We start from the raw sequence: 26,238 nt of genomic DNA on the forward strand, positions 1-26,238 counted from the left end.
ATCTAAAGTTTCTCTGTTCCTCCCATGCTCCCCCACATCATTCATTATGAATCAGCATCGGCATTTGGTTTTGGGGATTGGCTAACTTCACTTAGCATTATATTCTCTAACTCTATCCATTTTACCTGCAAATGCCATGATTTTATTCTCTTTTAATGCTGAGTCATATTCCATTGTGTATATACACCACATTTTCTTTATCTATTCATTCAGTGAAGGGCATCTAGGTTGGATCCACAATTTAGCTATTGTAAATTTGCTGCTATAAACATTGATGTGGCTGTAACCCTATAGCATGCTCTTTTTTTTTCCATTTTTTAAAATTTGTTTTAATTAGTTACACATGACAGTACAATGATCTTGACATTTCATACATTTGAATCAGAAGGGATATAATTTCTCATTTTTCTGAGTGTACAAGTTGCAGAATTACATTGGTCATGCAGTCACATATATACCCACAGCAATAATAATGTCTATTTTATTCTGCTGTCCTTCCATTCCCTGCTTCCCCTCCCCTCCCCTCCCATCACTTCTCTCTACCCAATTTAATGTAACACACTTCTTCTTTTTTTTTTTTTCCCTTCACATCGTCATACCTGTATTCTGTATAATGAAGGGGGTCTCCTTCCCTCTTCCATGCAATTCCCATTCTCCCTCCCTTTCCCTCCCACCTTTCTTCCCTAATTTAAGTCTTTTGGGTGTAAACTGAGGAGTGGTATAGCTGGGTCAAATGGTGGTTCCATTCCCAATTTTTTAAGGAATCCTCATACTGCTTTCTAGATTGGTTGCACCAATTTACAGTCCCACCATCCGTATAAGAGTGAGCCCTTTTCCCAAGGGTGTAGCTGAGTGATAGAGTGCTTGCCCAGCATGTATGAGGCCCTAGGTCTGATCCTTAGCATCACCAAAAAAAAAAGTTTCTTGGTATTATGTTAACCAACACATCATCTCAATTTTTAGAGTCAAATGTTATAATTTTGTAAGAACCTTATATTCTTTTGAAAAACTTAAAGTTTTCAAGACTTTCAAGTCTTTTGTAAGAGTTTTAGAATAGGAAAAGCAACTTAAGAAAAAGGGGCGTGTGTGTGTGTGTGTGTGTGTGTGTGTGTGTCTGTCTGTCTGTCTTACCTTCTAGTATGGTGGCAAATAATAGAAAATTAAGTGAGCTTGCCAGCAATTAGTGAAATAGGATTAATATATTAATATACTGGGAAAAAATGGAGATAGAAAATGAAGGGAAGAATGATCCAGGTACAATCACAGACCTGATTGAACGTATTACCCTTAATGACTCTTTCCATATGTTAGGTACTTTGATAAATGAACAGATTTTGATACTCTATAGTGATATAGATTAACATTCTCAAGCTCTTTGGGTCGTTTTTGAATTTTAATTAGTTATTCTTTCCATTATCTTGGATGATCACCAACTTTTTAGTAAAGAAATTAGCTAGGGAACTCAATTTAGTTGAGTTACATTTACTGTACTGCAATTTGGATATCTGTTACTCTACAAAATCAAACTATCCCAAAGTGTGAATGCATTATTATCTCTCATAGCTCTGTGGTGTTCTTGACTCAGGTCTCTTTGGTGTTTGCAACCATCTGAAGGCCCCACTGTTCTGCATGCCCAAGGTGCCTTCTTCACCCAGATCTGGTGCCTGTGGTTCTCTTTGGTCTTTCTCTCAGCAGAGCAGCCTGGACTGTTTTATATGATGGCTCAGGATGACAAGAGGCAGAGAGTGAGGCCAGCTGGTCCCCTTAAAGGCTGGGACCACAGGGGCAGAACACACAGGATTCTCTGTGCTGGACACACAGGATTCACTGTGGGTGAAGGAGTAAACTCCACCTCTCAAAGGTGGAAAGGGCCTGTGTCCCAGGGGAGGAAGGAATTGAGGTCACTCATGCCTCTTGAAAGCACATGAAAGAGAAAGTAAAAGAAACAGATCTCAGTGGATAAACCATGTTTCATGAAGCAGCGGAGTGGCACATTTTTCAAGAGAGAAAATGGCAACTGGTTACAATCTATAGGGGTCTAAATTTTATGGGGTTTAGTGAGACTTAATTATAGCAAATGTGTTGGTTGGGCAATCAGGGAAACAGATGTGGAACAGGAAAAGGTGAAAGTCCAGCACCCATTGTTTTCCTTCTCTCCCTGGGACCCATGGTCCTTCTTTTCTACCTGAGGGTTGTTTTCCATATCTTTCACTTCTCATTTCCCCTCCTTTATCTTGTTTTCCTCCTCAAACTGGGTCTTTCTTCTGATTTTTCAGTCTTCATTTATCAATAATCTAATCATTCTTTTCTCTAGGCCAACTCCTTTCAGTTTCTTATATCTAATCAGGTCAGTTTTTGTTTGTTTTCTATAGAGCTGTAGTTTATTCCTCTGCAGTTAACTGCTGCTCTTGAGGTCATCCTGACTTTCTCCAGCACTGTAGTAGTTTCCTGTTGGTGGCTGTAAAGTTTGGAAGTCCCTAACATCATCCTCCTTTCTGACACCAACTGCAATTTTGGGATTTCCAAGTTACCCTTAGGTTTATGATTCACAAGGAAGACACCCAGAACTCTGGAAGCTGTGTTAATCATTGGTTATGAATTATAACAGTGAAAACATACAGATTCCAATCAGGCAAGGGAAGAGGAGCATGCATTGGGGTCCAGAAGGGATCAAGGTGCTAAGCTTCTATTGTCCTCTCCCAGTGGAATTGTGTGCACAGCAACGATGTGTGATAATGCACAGGAATATTTGCCAACCAGGAGAATTTAGCTGAGCATTTGTGTCCAGCGTGTTTATTAAGGCTCCATCACATAGGCTTGATTGAAAGAACAGATATTGATTGCTCACATGCTTAATCTTAGTTTTCTGTCTCTCCAGAGACCACACTGATCAATACTGTAGGGCTGGAGGCACACCCCCCCCAACATTAGTCACATTGTTGCCATAGACTAAGAAGTGTGACCCAAAGCCAGCCTCAAGGTAAACAAAGACCCTCTTAACAGGCAGGATATCCCAGGGGCTTAGAGATCACTTCTAGGAGCAGATGGGGAGGGACAAAGGCCAGACCTTTGGGCTGGATTAATCCTCTAAGGCTGAATCACTTTATCTCTTTGTCTACATTCCATCTTACATGCTCTTGCTAGATAAATCTTTCTAATGAATAAATAGTCTTAAGTCACATTCCTGCTCAATGACCTACTGTATTTTTTTACACAGGTTTGTCACTATGTTCCAGATTTTCCAGGTAGTTTTCATTATAAATATTCTCTTTTTATGACCCCCATAAACTACAAATGCCAAAGTGGCCACAGTTTCCTTAATCACCCCGTTTTTCTATCCGGCAGTTACCCTCACTGTCTTCTGATCTGCAGTGTCCTCACCCATTCAAAATTTAGCTTTTCCAGTGGTCTCACCCATGTGCCTTTACTATTATAAAGCCTTAATTGCTTAAAGTAGATGCATTTAATTCTCTTTGGATCCCTTTCTCTCTGTGTCTTTATGATCCTTGCTATGATCTGCCTTGTGTTGGAGTTATTTTTGTTCCTGTCTTGTTTTCTTTATGAGACAGTAAGCTCTTTAAGAGAAAGGATTATATCTTATTCCTCTTCATATTCCCTGTAGAGGCCAAGATCATGCTTGGAATGAATGCATGCAGAATATGTACAGAATTTAATTCCTACCATTTGGGGAAGATCCAACAAATATTTAAAATCACAAGTGTATATATACTGCAATAAAAGAGGATAAAATCATGGCATTTGCAGGTAAATGGATGGAGAAGATAATGCTAAGTTAGGCAATCCCCCCAAAAAAACAAATGCCAAATGTTTTCTCTGATATTAGGAAGCTGATTCATAGTGGGGTAGGGAGGGAGAGCGTGGGAGGAATAGACTAACTCTAGATAGGGCAGAGGGGTTGGAGAGGAAGGGAGGGGGCATGGGGTTAGAAATGATGGTGGAATGTGATGGTCATTATTATCCAAAGTACATGTATGAAGACATGAATTGGTGTGATATATACATTATGTACAACCAGAGATATGAAAAGTTGTGCTATATATGTGTAATAAGAATTGTAATGAATTCTGCTGTCATATATAAATTTAAAAAATTAATAAAAAATAAAATCACAAGTGTAGACTTAGAATAGTGTCTTCTATATGTTATATATGTTATATGTAATAACTAGTACAGTATTAGGGGGAATCTAACTTAAAGAATCTGACTGGGTCTGGTTGGTCCCAATGGGAAAAATAATCTGATAGACTTCACTTAACTTCAGTTCTATGCCCTCTCTTCTCTCTCATATTAAACCCTTCCTACCCCCAACCATCCAGTTTTTCAGTGTACAGTATACCAAGATAACTTTTAACACATTCATCCATATAATGAGTCAGCATGTAATTTAATGAGCATGTATTTATCTGATACTATGCCAGATATGGGGGATACAGTGGTGAACAAGACAGGAATAGTTTCTATCTTTGGTTTATCCCTTAGAAGATATTTTAAAAGCCTTGGGTGTATTTCTTATTAGATCAGTTAAACCTTCAACTTTCTGGCTTCCCTAAAATGTCTGTGAAACAGGAGAGGTAAATCGATAACATCTGCAGCAGCTAATACTTTCTGAGCACTTAGTACCTGTGCTGAGTATTCTACATGCACCATTTCATTTCATCCTGACAACCCTCTCGGTAGCAGCATCATCACTGTGTCATAGAAGAGTAGGAGAGAGAATCGGGGTGATGCCTAAGATTTGCCTCCCCCAGAACCTGCACTCTTCATCACCATTTGGTAAATTGCTATAGACTAAGCCTTGGCACCCTCTTGCTGCAATTGACTTTAATTTTACATTGTTATTCCAGTCCAATGATCAAACACAACCCTTGTCTGACTGCTAAGATTCACATTTTTGTATTGCTAAGTACATGGATCAAACCCACTGCTGGTCCGTAAGTGTATCTATCTTTGTTCTTTACAAATCCATGTTATATTGTTTACATATCATCTTGGGGAAAAAAGAGAATATTTTTATTTTTAGAAATATTTTTTATTTAGTTAAAAATTGCTAACATTTGTGCCACTTTGAGTTTTCTAACAGTTCACTCTAACTACAGTAGTGGGTCTGAGTTCAACAAGCATTTTTTTTTTTTTTTTTTTTTACTTTTCTTAACAAATTGGTTAACATCATTCTTCCCAAAGTGGTTATGGATCACCTGACTCCAGAAGGGTCTGAAATGTTGGTTTGACAGAGATGAATTATTTTCCTGCACTCTAATGCAAAAATACTATGAATGTTAATCATCTCAGTTTATTTATTCAAGTATCTTTGAAATGATAAATTCAGAGATTTGTAATTTTGAGCTTTATATAGCTTATTTCTTGAGGGAATATAAATAAAATGTCAAATACAGGAGAAAAAAACCCTAGAATTTTAATTATGTAAATGAGTAAGGGAGATAGCATTATTCTTTGTAATTTCTTATTGTTCTAGCTCCTCACTTCCCCAAGGTCTTTTAGACAACTTTATCCCAGTAGATGTTTCTTTGAACCTATTGGTGGGTGCATTTGTGGGTGTAGGGGAACACACCACACTGGTTGCACTGGAGAAGTATTTGCTCAAATTACTTTTCTCTAATTTAACCAGTATTATTTCTGTATAGTAGATTGAAGGCAGTCAATCGAGTAAGAGTGGGGCTCTGGAAATATATTTGGGTTGAAGGCTGCCTTATACATAAGTGTGCAACTTTGGGAAATTTAATTTATCTCTTCAAGTGTCAGATATTTAATCTGTAGAACAGGAATAATAATAATTCCTACACTGTATTGTTTAGTGGGTTAAATGAAGTTTGTGCTGGGTATATGTTAAATGCCTAATTGCTCTAAATGTTTTCTTTCTTATTATTGGAGAAAGTATCAGTTTTCTTTCTTTTTATTCATTCAAATGATTAAAACAATAAGTGATCTTGATAATTAGCATGATTGTCACCAGCAGCCAACCCAGGGAACCTGTCTGGATCTTGACTGGCCAGATTTGGCAACCCGCTCACTTAAGAAGAAATAGGCAAATGATGTTAAAATGAAAAAATGAAGTTCATGCATTTTGATCAAGTTGGGGAACAGCAGTTAGATTGTTTCTCCACCAATGCTACAGAGGCAGTTACAATTTTTAGAAACCAAAGCCAGGTGATAGACATATGTGGATTTAGCTAGGCTGTATTTAGCCAGAAAACAGGTCAGTTTGAGCTTCTGTGGTCCCCACCCATCCTTAGCATAAGGAAGTTTTAATTCTCAGTGGGAGGACATTCAGGGGTTCTCTGTTTCATTATTACTAAATACAGAACAACCTCTTCATGGAAAAAAAATGTGACAACACAAACAATGATCTCCTAAAAGGGTAGTTTTCAAGGTGCCATTCTTGTTCTAGTGGTGGATACAGAAAGGTTCTGAATTCACCCCTAATTCTTGGTATTAAGTGAAAGTCTTTGAAACTGCAAATTACTGAGATTCTTTGGACTATAGAGTTGCCTAATGTGGGTTCAAATCTAGGCTCTGTCACTTATTAACTGGGTGACTTCAGATAAATTATTTTACTCTCTCTGTGCCTCAGTTTGCTTGTATGTTAAATGCAGATTATAAAAGTACTTGTTTCATAGGGTCTTAGGTGAGGATTAAATGAGATGATATTTGTGAGGCCTTTAGAAAAGTACCAGGCATGTGCAAAGATTAACTCTTTCTATTTTATATCGATGATGTTAACAACTAGACTTGATTTTTATACCAATATAAAAAAGACCTTTGGTGAAGATGCATTTTGGATAATGGATAGAATAATTCTTATTATCATAGACATTGCCTGGGTAAACATAGACATAGCTAGGTAAACATGTAGAGAATGCATCAGATATGAAAAAGTCACAAATTCAAGATCATCTTGGAAGGAAGTCGTTATGTAAAAGAGCCCATTCAGTTAAGGCAGAAACAAGAATCATGTAGGACAGTCTGGAAGGAATTGCTGTGGACTTCAGAATAATCTTATTGGAGAACAACTGCTGAGAAATGAATCATGATTGCTTCTGTGGCTCTAATGGAAATTGTAAACGTTTAGTAACCTATGGTTCTGGACCCTGGGAGTCAATTTTAGGAAATTGGAAGAACTTTAAATTTGGCAATGGAAGTCCTTGGTGTGAATTCTGTTTCTTCCACATACTAAGCATATGACTCCAGGCAATTCACTTATTTCTTTGCTCATTGTTTTTTTTTCTTTTGTAAAATAAAAATCATAATGCATACCCTGCTGTTTACAGGATTGTTCTGTGGGTCAAATAAGATAAAATGTGAGAGTCTTAGGCACGTGATTTTGCTTTCCATTTTTATTAACTGTTAATACAAGAGTGGAAAACAAAACATTTTTTGTTTCACTATGGTATGGTGAATACATGACCTGATCTATGAGAAGAGAAGTGCAGATGGGATATTTTCTATTTAAATTCTATAGTACTATATTTAGTTATGATGACTTAATTCTATTTAATTTACTCTAATTCTATTTAGATACATAATTTTATCTCACAGTGTCTGATTTTGACCTGTAGGGCAGAAAGAGAAGAAGGGTTTGGAGGGTGAAGTGAGGGGAAAGGGTCTTGGTGTGAAGCTGGTTACTGGAAGAGAGTGGGTGGAGGGTGAGTTTTGTCCTGCCTTTTGTCATCCAGGTGAGGTCTCAGCACCTTCTGACTTTGAACATGGGGGTGGGGGAGGAAGAATGCAGGATCAGTATGTTTTTGCAGTTCACAGAAGTTTGGGACAGTCAGTATTGGGTTTGCAAGCAGGGAAAAAGCCTGGTAGGTGAAGTTGCTCCCCAGAAAGGCACATGGGACCTAGAAGAGGAGGATGACCTGGATGGTTACCTTCTGAAAAACATAAAGGTCAACTTCCATTGTGAGGCTTCCTAAAATTGCAACATTTTTCTTATGTGTAGCTTTTATTTCCCATAGATTTCTCAACAGTTGCTAATGTTAAGCTATCCTAAAGCAGAACAGAAAGACATGCATTTATTTAGGATCAGAAGAACAGAAGCAAACTTGTTTTTCCATACTGCTGTGGGCTGTGGGGAGGGAAAACATTTGGATCAGATCTTGGCTGGTGGCCATGAAAGGAAAGCAGATGGATCCAATCTTGTTATATGTGGCATTGGCTCCCTAATGATTTTATGGAGAAGAAAGAGGACAGGAGGTACCCATAAACACTCTACTTTGGCTTTCTCCTTTTACCTTTTTTTTTTTAAACCATTATCTTCATTTTATCTCATAACTCTCAACCATCTTCCTCTAAGAGTTTCTCCTTTGCTTCTAAGACCTACCCATTTCTACCTTGGTCCTTGGGCTTCAGAGGCCAAGGCTTTGGAACTTCTCTACTCTTTCTGCCTGGGGGATGCCTTAGGAGAAGTCCCAGCTAGGTCTGTGGTATCTTCTACTAAATTCACTGTCCCATTGAAACATTCATGAGTTTTGAAATATTACTACAGATAAAAATAGATGATCTATATTTTCTCAGGTGAGCTGAGGAATTAACCATCCTCTATTAGTTTACCTTTATAAGAATTTGTTTTGTAAGGTCTAAGCAACAAATTTGTATGGCTGTGATTGGGACAAAACATATCTTGGGTTGAACACTGACTACTACAGGATGGTACCATGTTTGTCAAGGAAAATAGAGAGGCACTGTAACCCAAAAACTTGAATGTGCATTCAGATGCATCCATGTGATGGCTGCATGAATTTGGGCAACTCAGATATTCAAAAACAGTTCCTTTTGTGGGAAGGAAATATGAGTATTTAATCTCAAATAACTAAGAATGAAAGGATACTACTGAAATATTATAAATACTGCTTGTTTTAAGCCCCTAGCCAGCATCAAATTCAGTGATGAGGCCCTTGAAGCTTTGATATTTTAATCAGTTAAAAGACAAGAATAGCTCAGTGTGGTGGCTTACTTCTGTAATTCCTGGGATGCAGAGGCAGCAGGATTACAAGTTCAAGGCCAGCCTCAGGCAACTTGAGGAGACTCTTCAGCAACTCAGTGAGAACCTGTCTCAAAAAGAAAAAAAAAGGTGGGGGGCTGGGGGGCGCGGAGGATGTAACATTGATTGGAAGTTCTGGCCTATGTAATAAAGCATGCCCCAAAAGTGATAATAATTAAGGACAAAGTGCATCCTAAGAATAACTAAATGAAAAGTAAGTTTGGCTTATATAAAAAAGCAAATAAGTGGTAATAGCCAAGAAAATTTTGAACAAAGAGTTGGAGACATTTATCTTACCAATTATTGCACATTCTGTAATGTTTACACCACAAGCAAAAGAATCGACAGATGGATCAGAGGAAGAATCTTGTGTCCAGTTGTTGACTTATTTAGCATGTGTGCTGGGTCGGGCACCAAAGTAAGTGCTTTTTATACATTCGGATTTAATCTTTACAATGAGAGTATAAGATAGGCACTGTTAAGATAGACTTGCTTAGGAGTCAGGAAGTGACATTAGAGCTCAGTTGTACATCAAAGTGATTTTTGCAGAGACAAGCCATAAATGAGTAGGTGATTTTCTCAATAGTACTGTGGAAAGGCTGGAAAGGGAGGTAATCAGAAATCACTTAAGCACTCAATTCACACCATACCTAAACTAAATTCCACACGAGTTTAAAAAAATAAGCCAAGGGTACAAGGTGGCAGTGGGGATTGGGATACAAGTAAATGAAAATTTAAGTAGCCCTTTAGTTGATAGTAGAATGAGGAAGAACTTTTTAAGTACAGAAGTCCTGAAAAAAACCACAAAATGAATGATTGATGTGCTTGACTACGTAAGATTTAAACTTCTGCGCATCAAAAGCCATTATAAGCCAAACTTAAATGTAAATAACAGATTGTGAAAACAAATGAAAATACTTAGACAATTATAATACACAAATGATTGATCCTGTAGAAAGAGCTCTTGCTAAGCAATATGAAAACCACAAATCTCCTAAATAAAAATAGTCAAAAACGCTACACAGGAGAATTACCATAAATTCTGAAAATTGCTTAGCTGTAGAAACAACAACAACAAAAAACCTAACTAGAATAAAAAGCAGATGCAAGCATTTTCACTTTGAGTATTTGGTGAAAGTGCTAAGATACATTTGTGAATATTTCGAGAAATAGTCACTGTCCTATACCACTAGGGTTGTTGTTTTGATGAGCAATTTACAGATTTTTGCCCTGTGGTAGGCAAATAATGGGCAAGTACCATGAAACAGTTTTATGTTCTTTTTTCAGAAGTTTTATTTTGGTGAATTTCACAAGGAAATTAGCAGATATGAAGTTCAGATTTTTGTACAAAAATATTACTGTAATGTTAGGTGTACTAGACAGACAAAAAATAACTTCAATCATAAATATCCAGAAGTTTTTGAACAATTTTTGCATATAATGTGAAGATTAGAATGCATCTATTAAGACCATGTGTTCAAATGCTATTGTATAAAAAAAAAGTGATTCAACGTTAAGGAAAAATGGCTAGATAAACTCTATGGTATAATCCTAATTTTCTTTAAAATGTTGTGTCTATGTAAACGTGTACATTGAAAAAGATCAACACAAAATATTACTTTTCTCTAAGCAATGGGTGATAAGTAGTTTTTTGTTTTCTATGTTTTCCACATTTTCTAAATTACTTTTATAATTACAAAAAGTTACTAAATTTACTATTCAGAAGTTCTAAAGATTCAATGAGAAATTATGGCCGGGATACCAGGAATAAAGTTAAGGTTTTAGAAATGTTAATTTCCTTCTATTTTCCTTTATTAGAACCACAAATACAAAGTTGAAATTGATTTAATTCTTTATGACTTGATAATGAATTTTAAAAACTGACAAAATAATTTTGAAACATCAACATGTTTAGCTTTTGATAAGAGTCAATTTAACTATATGCAAGCACAATGAGAGCTAATGGTGATGTAGAATATTCCTTTCTTTACAGGATACTTACATGACTTTTATACTAGTTAGAATGATTTGCATCTTGTACATGTTACTATATCCTAATAGAAAATGAGCTAGTGCGGGGCTGGGGTAGTGGCTTAGCAGTAGAGCACTCGCCTAGCATGTGCACGATTCTGGGTTCCAGCCTCAACACCATATAAAAATAAATGAACAAAATAAAGGCATTGTGTCCAACTCCAACTAAAACACACACACACACACACACACACACGTATTTAAAAAAGAAGAAAAGAAAATGAGCTAATGCATTTTTTAGCTAATGGAATAAAGTCAGCATTTAGTAAAAACCTAAAGGCAGCCATAATCATCATCTTGAAGTGCTTGTACCTAGAGTGGAGCTATAGCTTTCTATTCTGAGGTTATAATGATATTATAGAAACCATCTCATGTCATTTTTTTTGTATAATCAGCTTTTGGTTCATAAATGCTGTGCTATTATGGCCCTTGGTAAACAATATTTGTAGTAATGAAATTTGTAGGAAAATGGATTTCTCCTAATAGCTATAAAAGAACATGGTATGGGAAAATGTTTTCTAATGCCAGCATTTTCTCACTGAGGACACGTTTTGTATCACGTTAATTATAATTGTAACAATTGTGTCTCATGGGCATATTCATTTCAAGTTCAGGATCATACTTTTTGTGTGTGTTTTTGGCACAATTTCATTTAAAACAAGATTCCATTCAGACTGTTGATGCCCTTGATTTGGTGTGCATACTTGTCTTGATTCTATAATTACCTAAGCATTTCCTTCTGACTTTTTCTTTTATTATAATTTATCATATTTTCTCTATTTTACTGTGTCATCTTTAAAGTACTTCCTATGTTTTTAAGGGTTTTAATAGTGTGTGTTTGTAAGCTGCTGATAGTAAATATATGAAATTGTTTTGTTTGCTAAATGTTTCTTTTTCTTTTGTTTTTTTTTTAGGGCGATTTTGGATCTTACTATTCACGAAGCTCCAGAAAGGTAATGAAAATTAACACTAAATTCAGCCAAAATATTATTTTCTGTTTATGTTTCCTTTCTTTCCTTTCTTTTTTATAATTGTAAACATGGACTTAAGTTATTTATATGAAATGATACTTTTTAATCATTTTATTATTAATTAATTAAAGATCTATCAGGCTTTTAGAGTTTTGCTTTGTGGGGCCATCTGGTCAACTGGACACGTGTTCATGATACACTGGTACCTTGGGGTTGTTTGTTATCTTCCACATCTGGTCCTCAGTTGTGTATTTTGAGTCTTGATTTTATGGTCTGTAGAGTATCCACGTCCTCTAGAGACAGACAGGTACAACATCGTTTTCCTCACTGATAATACCATGAGAAAGAAATGTTCGGTTTAACTCATTAGTACATTTTGTCCTGCTTGAAAAGTTTACATGGGAGTCCATTTATGACCAGATGTCTGCCTTTAGATCTGGCTCTAGAACAAGGAGAGCCAGGTTGATGACTTTGATGGTGGAACACCTGTAGCTGTGATACCCTGATGTGCTGCCTCACTTTGAGGGGTCTGCTGCTCAGCTGATGGTGCAGGCTACTTTCCCCTCTATAATGACGGGTAAAGGCTGCAACTCTTCTACCCTCCATGCCCATCTTCCTGGAGTCCTCAGCATTGATCTCTCATGTGCTCATGCCATCTGTGGGCCTTTCTGTCTTTTCTTTTAGGTCAGGGGTGCAGCAGAGTGCATTGGAATGTCAGCTCTGCTTGCTTCATTTTCTACCTCAAAGTTTTGTTGAGGGAATCTACTGAGATTTGATTTAGTGACATTTAATTTAGTGCCATAATAGTAGCTCGATAAATCTAAAAATATAATTCAGATTATTTTGGTAGGTATTTTTTTCTAAGGTAATTCATGCATTCATATGTGTATGTTTTATTAGGTTGAAGTATGTGAATTGCCATTTTGGTAGTTCACAAATAGTATAACACCAGTTACTTCATGTGGTTAAGTCTAATATTAATTAACTTATGATTCTATTTCATCTCTATGGACCTTTAGTTATGTTTCTGTAAGATGTTCACTTCTGATCCTCTGAACTATAGGCCCATGTGACTTATGTTCCTGAAATGATGTGTTCTTTTATTGTTGCTGTTCAGTGAAATGGCAGAACAATACTTTTTACATGAATGTCTCATAAGAATGATAATATAGACTATTAAAATGTTCACATTGGTTCAGTAGGCTCATCTTGTCACCAGCAGGGTTGCTGCTCAGCACCATGCTGTGATATTGTTGGTCAGTATTATTTGTGTCACTAGAGATAAGCTAAGTCAGATTTATCTGAATCATACAAGTAATTTTATTTTCTCAATATGTATTGTCTACCTTTTAAAGCACTTTTTTATTTTTAAGTGTATTTTATTTCTCAGTAGTTCTAAGAAGCAAAAAGTAAACTGCCTTCATTTTTTAAAGATAAAAGTTGAATTATACATTAAATAAGGGTATTGCACCAAGGGTAGAGGTCTAGTCAGTGGCTATCCAGACAATTGATCAAAGATCTTCATAATTTTCAAGTTAAAGTAAGTTTTTATAGGTCTCACCCTACACTCTCATTTTCTATAATTGAATTCAATTAAAATATTAAGATGTTGTTTGAAGTAATAGTGGCAAAATCAAAGCAGAAATAAACATCTTCTAGCCTATCCTATTCCTATTCCATTTCTAGGACTTTGTGGTTGCTGAAAAGCATTATTTGTGTTTTAGAATTTTAGATCTAGTATTATAGTTGATATAATTTTTAGAATGAATACAACATGAATTTCACCAACACTCTGGGAAAGAACAAAAACATCTTCTATCTCAAGATTGTAGTATTTTAGTTTATCTTAAACCTCTTTGAGAATGAAACAACTACTGGTATATGAATTTAGGACTTCCTTGGTCTGTTCACTCAAGTCTTTGCTCACTCTTATGTACCTAGCCCGCAGCCAGTTCCACAGTCTAGAATGCATGTCTGCTTTTGCTGCCTTCCACAGTAACCCTTTATAGCAATCCTTTATATGTGGTTTAAATGCTGTCTGTACTGAAGGTACTGATTTTGTATCCATGATGTCAGAAGACATGAAGCAACTGCTGAGGTGATTTCATTCTTTTTCCTTTAAATGTATTTTTATTTTTAATTTGACACTTAGCAATTGTTCATATTTATGGTGTATGGTAAAACATTTTAATACATGTAGATAATGTATGCTGATCTGATCAGGGTAATTGGCCTATCTGTCACCTCAGTCATCTATCATCTTTGTGTTGGGGTTGTTGAAAATTCTTTCTACTTGCTATTTTGAAATATTCAGTGAATTGTGGTAAACCCCAGTTGCCCTATTGTGATGCAGAACATTAGACATTATTCCTCCTACCCAACTGCACCCTGCTTGTTAACCATCCCCAGATGATTTCTGTAGAGATGCAAATGCCAGTAGGATTTCAGTTAGGTGAATGATTAAAATTTGGGGGGCAGAATGTGGCTAGGAGTGGTTACCTGAATGTAAAGGAATTCTTCTGCTTTACATTTTTGGTATCTTTCGAGCATCTCTTCTGGCCTCTAACTGGTCTGGGTATAAATTCAACTGTCTGATGCTTTGTCTGGCCTGTCAGCTCATTTGGCCTTCCCTCTTCCTGTTGAAGTTTCATAGAGCATACACAAAGCAATGAGAGCACAGGATTCCAATGACATAACCCCTCATTGTCCCTGCAGCTTAATGTTTCAATCCTTGTGCCAGCAAAATGGTGTCGGGGCCCCTGAAATCCTCACAAAATTCTTTCTCAGTGTGTGTTACTGAATCGTCTCACCCAGCTAAAATACTCAAGTCCTCCCAGGACTGGAGAACAAGGAGGTAGCAGTTCATAGTGTACAAACTGAAGGGGTACCTTGGATGAATTCTGAGGTTAATGAATTAAGAAGAGTATCAATAAAAATTAAAGGAAAACCATCTATTATATATGGCATCTAATTCTTTCCTCGTTTCCCCCCACTGCGTTGATTATGAGTTTCTGTAGAATGTGACTCCCACAGTAACATCAAAGAAATTGGGGTCACTTTTCAAATCTTGCGTACCAAAAGCTTGCCTAGGCAGGCCTGTGATTTAGATGTCTGTAAATGTGAGTTGACATCTACAGATAGGTGTGCTGTCAGACTCTGTTCCATCCTCTTAATACAAAAGATGAAGTAAAGCAGGAGCCTCTCTAGTAGAATCCTTTTGTCTTTGAACTGAGGGGTTTGAGTCATCTGAAACAATGCTGCATCGCGTCAGGCAGAGTCTGCATCTCGATGACACAGTTCTCAGAACTGTCAGAATTGACTCACGCCCAATTTAAGGGTGTGGGTTACAATGAGGTTGACGAAAAATGTGTGGGTTCTTTTGGTTGTTTGCAAAAGTTTGTATTCATTGTATATATGACAGAGATCAGAGCTACCACAGCACTGGCACAAGGGCGCCCTGAAGGTCTTTACCAAGGAGACACTGACATATTTGATTCAGAAATGATAGGGCTCTGGTGGCTTCCTCTGCCATTTTGCTTATCCTCAGGACTGATCCAACAGCTCTGGCAGGTCTTTCCTCTGTTGATTCCAGTGAATCCTTCCTAAAGGCAAGTGGTCAGTGGGAGGAAAAGCCTCCCATTTTTCTTTAGGAATATCCACCCTTAATCACCTTTCTGTGCCATTCAAGGAAGACATAATTGCATTGATTTCTATTTCAAAGAGAAAATGTGATTGTAGGTCCTTTAACAAATGGGTGGAAATGCGAATGTGTATGTGCATAAGACAGAACAAGTAATGCCTCTTAACCAGAATGGCTTTAAATTGCAACTCATTAGTTAATACCTAGTTATCACAAGCAAGTATCTGATGTCAGCTTAGTATCTACCAGCTTGCGATTCTGGTTCAGCAGGACAGTATATTCACAGGCCAGAACTGTCACCTTCACTCTCACAGGATGATGGTGTCTAGGATCCTTCTGCCCCTGAGAAAATTTAATTTTTCCATTGCCCTTCTGTTTTCCTGAACCATTTCAAAGTTGTTAAAGATTTCAGAAATGAAGTCTGACATCATAGTATTTTCTCCCAGACGTCTGGTGCTGTCTGTTTTCTATTCCCTGAAGGTGGAGGGATAATCAGTTTTTTCTCTCTGCAGATTTATTATGTGGAGAAGATACCATATTTGCCCTGGAAAATGACTTGAAAATATGATGGTGACACTGTATTGCTTTGGGTTGGTTATTAGAGTCAAGATTTTGACAGTTGGTAAAGTTTCATTTCTAAAAATACAATATTTAGAGATCAAACATGCATTTTTACTCAGTAAAAGAATCTTTCTCTGAAAGAGCCATATCCTTGTTTTTACTTGATCATTAATAGATAGAACATATTTGATGCTTAATGAATGTTTAACTTAAAATTTTTTATTCCCTTGTATTAATGAGGTTCAGTGTGATATTTCCATCTATGCAAATAGCATGTACTATTCAAATTCCCCTGCCTTTTTCTACCCCGCCCCCCCAACACCCTTTCCAATCTCTGGTAACACTATTTTGCTTTCAGACAACCCTTTTTAGTCTCTACAGATGAAAGAGAAATGTGGTTCTTGTTTTTGTGTATCTGGTTTATTTCACTTAACACGATATCCTCCAATTCCATTTATTTTACTGAAAGAGACAGAATTTCATTCCTCTTCATGGACAAATAGTACCCCATCATATATATACACCACATTTTATTTATCTGTTCATCTGTTGGGCATCCAGACTGATTTCATATCTTAGCTTCTGTGAATAGTGCTGCAGTAAACATGGGTATGCTGATTTCATTTCCTTTGGATATAAACCCAGAAGTGGGACAGCTGGATAATATGGTAGATCTATTTTTAGGTTTTTGTTTTTTTTTTTTTTGAGGAAACTCCATACTTTTCTCCAAAATGGCTGTACTAATTTTCATTCCCACCTCACCAACATTTGTTAATTTTTGGTTTTTTGATAGTGGCCATTCTAACTGGGGTGAGATGGTATCTCGGTGTCATTTTGATTAATGCATTTCTGTGATGGCTAATGATATTGAACATTTTTTCATATATTTGTTGGCCATTTGTATTTCTTCTTTTGAGAAATATCTATTTGATCATTTACCCATTTTTAAATTGTATTACCTATTTTGTTTTTAAGTTTTTAAGTTCCAAATACATCATAGATATTTTACCCTTTGTCAGATGAATTGTTGGCAAATATTTCTCCCATTTGAAAGTCTCATTAGCTTTTTTTGCAAATTGCTATACTTGTCTGTAGGTATTATTTTATTAGAGTGTTAGTGTTTTTCTTGTCAATTTGTATGAGGTTTTTATGTATTAATGTGATTAATTCTCAGCTCTCATTTTGTGAGGTGGTTTTCTATGATGCCTTTGTCTTTTAATTCTTTTTACTTTATGATTAGCCCTCATAGTTCAATTAAAAAAATTAAGTAAACAAGCAATTGTTTTTCAGTTGCAGTAGAATATTTAACTGGAGAATTTTTTTTTCAAATATGTAAATTCTTAGAAAATATGTTTGGGCATAATTTAAGAATATTTATTTTGGGGAAATGTGGCTGAAGAGTTAGGCTAAAAATATGTTGGGGGCTTTGAATTCTAAGCTAAGAGATCTATCTAGTTTAGATGTGTTTCATATTATATTGGATGTAAGTATGAATCATAATATTGTAAGGTTCCATGAATGTTAATCTCTTTGAAGCAGTGCAATAAATTCCAAGCTACCTGCATTTTACCATATTATTTCAATGCTTTTCTTAACTCTTATAGATGTCCTCTTTTTTGTCAGATCTTTTAATGAGTTTATCCATGTCACATCTAAGTTCATGATTTCTTGACCATCCTCATCTTTGTGATGAAAAGTGTGGTCCTCACTTGGGTGAGATACTCTTTCCAGATCACACAGTGTCTCCTTGCACAGTAACATATAGCCTAGTTGTTTATCATGAGCACTCCGCCACTATGAGTCCATCCATTGGAGTTTGGCTGACTAGTTTCTTATTAGAAATTGTAAACAAATTGCTTGAGCACTTTGTTCCCCAACTTTCTCATTCTAAAGGGGAATAACAATAGGTAACTATCTCATAGGCCTGGTTTAAGAATTAAGAGCCGGGTATGGTGGCGTATGCCTGTTTTCCAGTGGTGTGGGAGGCTGAGGCAAGTGGATTGAGACTTCAAAGCTAACCTCAGCAACTTACTGAGGCCCTAAGCAATTCAGGGAGACCCTGTCTCTAAATAAAATACAAAAAAGAGCTGAGGATGTGGCACAGTGGTTAAGTGTCCCTGGGTTTAATCCCTGGTACCAAAAATAAAAATAAAAAAAATTAAATGAGAATGCACAATTCTCCAAAAAGTTCCTGACACATAGATGTGTGTGAAAATACCACTAGAATTACCCTGCAGACTCCCCTTGATCTTTCCTTTCCCTCAACTAATCACATTCTAAGCCCATTTTTATGCGGTAGATTTTAAGAAGATGGAATTAAACTGCCGAAATGTATAAAGAGTTAAAAATTTTAATAGTAGAGTAATGAAGCAGAAGACAAAAACTTGATGATGGATCCAGGGCCAGGAAAGGGGGCTTTAAAATTCAGTTTCAAAATGATCAGTTCCTTTCTATGCCTGGCTCACATATCACATATACCCTATGTCCTTTGTGATATTCTAAAACTTAGATCAAAAGTAGATGAACAGGATTTGAGAATATTAATCTTATTTTTGTCTTTAATGATACATGTCTGTCTATAACTATGTAATTATATGTTGTCATGTATCATTGCTAGTTAATTCTCATTGACTTTAATGTATGTACAAGTATGTACGGATTCACATGTGTATGTATATAAAATATATAATGGTGTAAATTAGAGATCTAGAAAATGTATGGGGTTCTAGTTCCCTGCTGAGCCCTTGATAGAAGTTTCTCTGCTAGTCCATGGATCTTCTGTGTAGTTAGTACTATTTATGCAACAGTGATGCATTTCTTTCTTCATGATAGAGTATACTTGTAGATCACCCACTGTTGAGTCTTTAACTCCCAACTCAAAGTTTTTAGAATAAAGAAAAGATTTTGTCTCAGACCATAAAGAAAATAGGACATATGTGTTATTTCTTAGGTTCACAAAAAAAGAAAAAATCTTCCTGATGTAACTGATTGTGGTTTATCTTTTGAGCCTATAACAGTCTGCCTATATATAATAACTTCAAATGGTGTAGTAAAAAAGAGGAAAAGAGTTTGTCTATTCCTCCCATGCTCCCGCTCCATATCCCACTATAAATCAGCCTCCTTATATCAAAGAAAACATTCGGCACTTGGGTTTCTGGGGATTAGCTAACTTCAGTTAGCATTATCTTCTCTAACTCCATCCATTTACCTGCAAATGCCATGATAGGGCAGAGGGGTTGGAGGGGAAGGGAGGGGGCATGGGGGTTATTAATGATGGTGGAATGTGATGATCATTATTATCCAAAGTACAGGTATGAAGACACAGATTGGTGTGAATATACTATGTATACAAACAGATATGAAAAATTGTGCTCTATATGTGCTCTATAATAAGAATTGTAATGCATTCCGCAGTCATATATGAATTTAAGAAAAGAAAAAAAGAAAAGGTACTATGTATGCACAAAAAAAAATACCATTTAGCCTTAAAAAAAGAAGGGACTCCTGTCGCGTGCAACAACATGAATGGATCTGGTGGACATGATGTTAAGTGACATAAGTCAGGCACAAAAGACAAACCAGGATCTCACTCATATGTGCAATCTAAAAAATGTTAAACTCAGAGAACAGAGAGAAGGGTGGGGTTACCAGGGGCTGAGGAAAGAGGCAGGATTGAGGAGTTGGAGGACACAAAATTTGATGGACATGAAAATTCAGCTGGATAGAAGGAATAATTTCCAGAGATCTGTACAACATGGAGACTATAGGGTAAACACAACGTGATCTGAAGTTGACAATCACTGAGAGAGTAGATTTCAAGTGTTTTCCCCATTAAAAAAAATATAATTGCATCAAGTCCTATGCATATGGTCATGCATTAGCTTGATTTAGTCATTCTACCATGTGTACAAATTTCAAAACAACATGTTGCATGGGATAAATATATATAATTTTCATTTATCAATTAAAAATTTAAGAATGAATTTTAAAAAACCAAAAAAAAAAAAAAAAAAAAGGAAAGGAACTATCATTTATTGAGTGGCCATTATATGCTGTAGAAATTTGATTCTCTGTAAAACTGGATTACCCCAAATTTGTAGGAGGAGAACATAGGCTCTAAGAAGGTGCTCCAAGAAGAGCTTTGATTTGAATGCAGACCTTACTGATTCCCCATTGCATGTTCTTTCCAGGGCCATGCTGCTTGCCAATGCTTTTGGGTAAGGGAGAGCTGGAAAACTGTTCAAGGTTTTCCAGTTGTGACATTTGACACACTAGTCCTGACCAGCCACTTCCAGGGGAATCAGCTTGTGGCTACTACAGATAACAATGGGAGGCAGGTCTGCCTTTGGTCTAAGTTTCTCCTCTCTCATTTCAGGGTATAGATTTGCTCTTTGCTATTTACCTTGGCTCTCTGACTTATTCCCTGCTTCCCAGCAAAATTTTATATTTGCTGGATTTGCATTGAAACTAGTAAGACCATATTGATGATAGTTATTTATCTCATTTATTTCCACTTTGATGTAGTGCTTTGAATATCCAGCATTAATCTGAGGCATGTATAACTTCCTGGGAAAAAAGTTGGCAGTTAAGATGTCAGCCTTGTCAGGATTCCTGAGCACTATGTTGATAGGTATTTGGAAATGATATAGATAGAACATATGCTAAAGCCTTCTGGCATGTAAACATGTTGCTCTTTAACAGAAAGTTTCCGGGATTCAATAGGCAGCCTTTTGTAATGATTTAGGTATTCTGGACTGGATTCAGCCTCTCTTTGTAACATAGTATATGTTTCCTTCCTTTCTAATATATATATAATATATATATTAGAAAGGAAGGAAAGAAAAAGTGGGTGAGCTTGAGAGTAAGACTTAAGTCAGAAATTTCAGTTCTATCTCCCTCACTTACATCTCTGGGGAAGTCACATTATGTTTGAGCTCTGGTTATTCATCTATAGAATAGATATGATACCTACCTCATGGGGTTGTCTGTAACAACCAGTACCATTACAAAGCACAGAGCACCATTAAGCATTAGTTCTCTGCACCTGGACCCGGATGATAATGATTTTTTAAGTTCTTGTCTTGAATGAAGGCACATAATTTGGAGACAGATTTGATAAGCTTTTTCTCACATAAAGTCTAGATTTTCTTTTACAATCCTAAGTCTGTACTAATTCAAATGAAGGGTTAAGCCCCCTCATTTCCTTGCTACCTCTGCATGAGATAGACTTGAGCTCAATATTCAACAGCTTGTTGGGTGTATTCCATACATCTGTTATCTGCAAGTGTTCTTCCTGCCGGATCTGGGGTGCAGTGAGAGTCACATTTTGCCAAGAGACTTAGCTATTGATGATTCCAGCATGATATTTATCATGACAGAGGGCATGCTTTAGAAACTGCAGAAGCTGCGGTGACTAATGTGGCAGGTCAAGGCTGACAGCCATAGAAGAGAACATTTCTTGGCTGGGTATGGCCTGTGTTCCATCTTCCATTTCTCTTCTCTCTTCTGTGAATTCTGTGCTTGCTGACACTGGCCTTTCTCACCTGCCTGCCTTAGGAATTAAACGTGACAGTTTCTGCAGTGATCTTAAATATGCCCACACAAAGGCTAACAGTTCATGAGTACATGCGTAACAAGGTTTTTCCTCAATCAGCGTATTAGTCAGTTTTTGGTTTTTTTTTTGTCGTCATGATCAGAATATCTGGCAAGAACCACTTAGAAGAGGAAAAGTTTATTTTGGGTTAATGGATTCAGAGTCCATGGTCAGCTGCCTCTAGTGCTCTGGGCCTAAGCTGAAGCAGAACATCATGGTGGAAGAAAGCTTCTCAGCTTGTGGCATCCAGGAAGCAGAGGGGGATGGGGGTGAGAGAGAAGAAAAGGATGCATGGCCATGCCATACTGTGACCTACTTCCCTCAGCCATCCTCACTCCCCCCCCCCACCCTCCCACCTACAGTTACCAGTCAGGAGTCTATTCAGCTACTCAGAACCCTAATCATTGCCTGGAACCTCCATTTCTGGACCTTGTTGCATTGGGGAGCATGATTTTAATACATGAGCTTTTAGGGGTACATTCCGTATCCAAATTATAACAATTAACTACTGGACATATTTGCCAGTGTCATATGATTAACTATTCTTTTACTTTCAGTGAAACATATATGTAAGTTCCTTTTATCTACAAAGCACACTTTTTTAAATGGAAAAGTAAATATTCTAATCGCTCAATGAGGGAAGACTTTGCTCTCTACAGAAATGTATATTTTAGAAAGGATTCTGTGTACTTTTTCTAAATAATCTTATGAGAACAATTAATTTGATTAATGAAAAGCCTTTAAATTTTCTTTTTAGTGTTGTACTGTTATCAGTGTTCCAAAAGAAAATGTTTCCTAACCCAATTTTTAATTTTTGTTTTTGTTCTGATCCAAAAGTAAAAAATGGATCTTTTTTTAAAATCAGGAAATATTGAGAAGAATGACTACCTTTTATTATCACATTTCTTTTCTAAATATCAATATTCCTGCCCATCAATCACCAGCATTCAGTTTTCTGCTGTTTTGGAGTCCCGTGCTAAGCCTACATTTTTATTTTCTCGTGTACATCTTTATAGACACAAGTAATCTGAAATTTGTTACTTTCATTTAATAATTCGAAGCCCTGGATATAATCAGTACACATGAGTGTCATGACTTGAGAGAGCAGGAAGTATTCTGTAGTCAGAAAGTATATTTAGAAATTTATCTATGCTCTCTGTTATTTGACATTCGATTTTTTAGACCATTCTTGTGAAATGGGCAGAGAAGCTCTTATTAATGCAACTTCATGGATGAAGAAAATGAAGCTCAATTTATGTGACTTTCAGGAGAGCACATCATTGACCTCTATGTGAATAGAGACCAGGCCTTAGTCCAGGGCTTTCTCCACCATGTCATTAACTGACTCAGTCATTAAGAGAACCTGTGCTCCACTGACATGGTTTCCTTGTGAGAAGCAGGCAAGCTCTTTTCCTTGGTGGCCTGCACATTGAACAGTAATGGATAGGATCAGGAATTATGGGTAGAGAGTTCCAGTTCCCGGTGTCTCTTCTTTTCCTTTCTCTAAGAGCATTTGAGTCTGTGGCCTCATCAAACCTGGTCTTGTGTCTTGTTATGTATCTTCTGTGGAACCAAGATGAAGATGAAGACAGACTGAAAGCTGGTCTTACTCCCAGCTCTGCTGATGCCAGATATGTTACTGATCACGTTTCTCAGATTCACTCTTTTAAGATAAATCTCTAAGGAAGTGCATTGCCCGTTTTAGACACTTGTCCAGTGGTATGGTCTGCTATATACAGGAAAGATACTAAAAAGTAAAACAATAATAATGTGCTTATTATAAAATTAAGAGAGCAAAATTTAAAATAATCTTGGGAACAACATAGAGTGCACAGTGAATGTTGATGCTTATGGTGCAAATGTCTTCTTCTTCTACCTTCTAAGTCTAAAACTTAGTGATTTAGCTTTATGAAGCTCAGTTATTTGGTTTTAATGATAAGAATACATTCTATGGGTATAGAATCCTGTTTTTCCCATTTGGGAGTTGTCATTTAGAGCATAGGTGGTAGCCATTTATTGGGAATGTTAGAGAGGGGCTCAGAGTATTAAGGAATTCCCTTTCAGATCTTTGGTTCTAGAAATCTCTAGGGCATTATTCTATCCTTTTTTTCTTCTTCTGCAAATTTAGGTAACCTTGAAAAATATACAGAGTAGTTAGCTTCTATTTCCACAGCTCTGGCATGGAAATTTCTTACAGGCTAGAACTGCTGCTTAGATTGGTTGCTATGCAACCAGGATAGAAGTTCACAAGCTTTGTCACAGCCAGCAATCAAAAGAGAGGCAATATTTTCTTTTGATTATGTGGGGGATTTGTTGTTGTTGTTGTTTATTTGATTTTGGTCAGTTCTTGATTTTGGTGTCATATGTTTATATCCTTTGGGAAGTTTTTATTTATAGAAATTCCTTTTCTAGATAACTTTATTTGTTGAAGGCATTTTGGTTTGATCTAACTACTTAAAAAGGTGAGCTTTACCTCAAAAGTCGTAGGTGTTGAAATTAGTCCTTGCAGCAGATAAAATAGTTCTTATAAAAATATGGTGAAGACAGATACTGCTTTAGCTATTTTTCTGGTAAGAAAACATACATGTAGCTTTACTTTCTTTCTGTCACTCCTTTTAATTTATTATTGTGTACTCTCTGACATAAATCAGTGACTCTGAACCTGCAAACCTCCTCTTTCCTGTTGTTGAACATCATCTCTGAATGGGAGATCATTGAAACCTTTGTAGTCAAGACTTGTTCTGAATTCCTTGGAGCAATCTTTTCTGTAGATTCACACTGACCTTTATGTATTTTTAGTTTTCAAATATGAACAAATCAGCTTCTAAGTGAATGCTTGAACAAGTTCTTGTAACCAATGTTTATATTTCAATTAGGTATTTTCAGTTATACATTGGTTCTTATTGAGTGAGGCTCAGGATGTGCCCTGGAACTGTTCACAGTATTTGTACAGATGAAGTGAAGGTGGGAACACAAAAACGAAAGGTCTTGTCCCACTGACCAGAGGAGGAAAAGCGGGAGTGTAGAAACTATATGTCAACGAGCTTGATAGCAATGCCTGGCAAAATTGCAGCCTGGGTTCTTAAACTAATAACTCATGATGACTAAGAAGTGGTGATAATTAGGAGCCAATAGGATTTCACTAGGGAAAACCTCCTGTGAAATTAAACCTGATTTCTTTCTGATGATTTCACTATACTTTTGGCTCTTGTAATGCTCTAACCATTGGATATGGATTTTAGTAACGCATTTGATAAAAATCTCTCACCATAATCAATCTTTCATTATTGCAATCTCTAACTTTACTGCTTTAGAAATAGCACTTAGCATTTTTTTTTCTGCAAATGGCTATGTAAATTATTTAAGGAAATGAAACAGAATGTTAAAACGAATACAAATGTTTTTGAAATTTAGGGTTAAAATATTTGTACATAAACTTTTAAATTTGCATTTCCCCTCCTAATCTGGCCTATGCTAGAGAAAACATTTTTGTCTACTTACCTTTTAAAGTCAATATTTAGCTTATTGTGTTAGGCCACACTCACATTTTAAGAAAGAGTGACTCAAAGCATTCAGGATGTGCTATCTTTATAATTTGTGTGCTACTAAGCAAGTGGGGTTCCAGTCAGGACTGCAGGGGTCAGTGTATGATGTGTCAATTCATCAATGACTTTTGGAAAAAGGTTTGTATCTCATTTTAGTTTTCACACTCCCTTTGAGTTCTTTGTGGAAGGGCAGAAAGTGAACTATTTTAAATCAAACCATTAAACAGTGGTGGAGAGAGCTGATTTCTTTCATTTTTTTTCAATCCACAAACATTTGCTGAATCGAGCCTTGAATCAGTTTGAAGACAAGTGGAGCAGATGCATTCTGCATCACATGCTAAACTCTCATACTGACCCTGTTTTAGACCCCTTTGGCAGGTGGATGAAGCCTATGAACCTCTTCTCAGAAGGAAAAATTTAAATGTCAAATGTAGCATAAGAAAAATTAACTACATTGAAATAATTACAAAATATTTTTAAATTGTGATAAAGCAATAGATATACTTATTAATGCCGAACCAAGAAATAAGACCAAGCAGGATTTCTAATATAGGCCATATTTTTAAAATCATGATAAATTTAGCCATGTCATCAGATATTCGCCTTAATGTAATGGGCTAAGAAAGTAACTATTACTACTAGTGGTGACAACATCAAAGGTTCTGCTTAAGCTGCTGTGGTTTATATCATATAAAGGGAGGAATGCTAAATTTCATTAAGATGCTTGTGAAAGTAAAGATGTGATTACTTCATCCAAGTCCTATCCATAGATTCATGGGGAAATCCATATATCCCAATTTAAGAACCCCTGTTTCCGTGTTCTCCACTAACATAAAAACATAACAAGAAATAAAATATAATGTTAGTAGAAAGCTATG

At 36.4% G+C, this 26,238-nt stretch overlaps 1 protein-coding gene across 1 annotated transcript in view; it reads left to right on the forward strand.

Moving 5' to 3' along the window:
- The window catches only part of Ank3 (ankyrin 3), a 639,364-nt gene that overhangs the window by 87,199 nt on the left and 525,927 nt on the right, over positions 1-26,238 (forward strand). Inside the window, exon 2 of the mRNA XM_058577999.1 lies at positions 11,965-12,003. Coding sequence (XP_058433982.1) covers positions 11,965-12,003 — 39 coding nt within the window. The remainder of the gene's footprint in view (positions 1-11,964; positions 12,004-26,238) is intronic.

The sequence above is a fragment of the Marmota monax genome, unplaced genomic scaffold (assembly GCF_021218885.2).
Source record: "Marmota monax isolate L192 unplaced genomic scaffold, Marmota_monax_Labrador192_F-V1.1 WCK01_AAM20220418_F8-fsc00019, whole genome shotgun sequence".
Classification (NCBI taxonomy): domain Eukaryota; kingdom Metazoa; phylum Chordata; class Mammalia; order Rodentia; family Sciuridae; genus Marmota; species Marmota monax.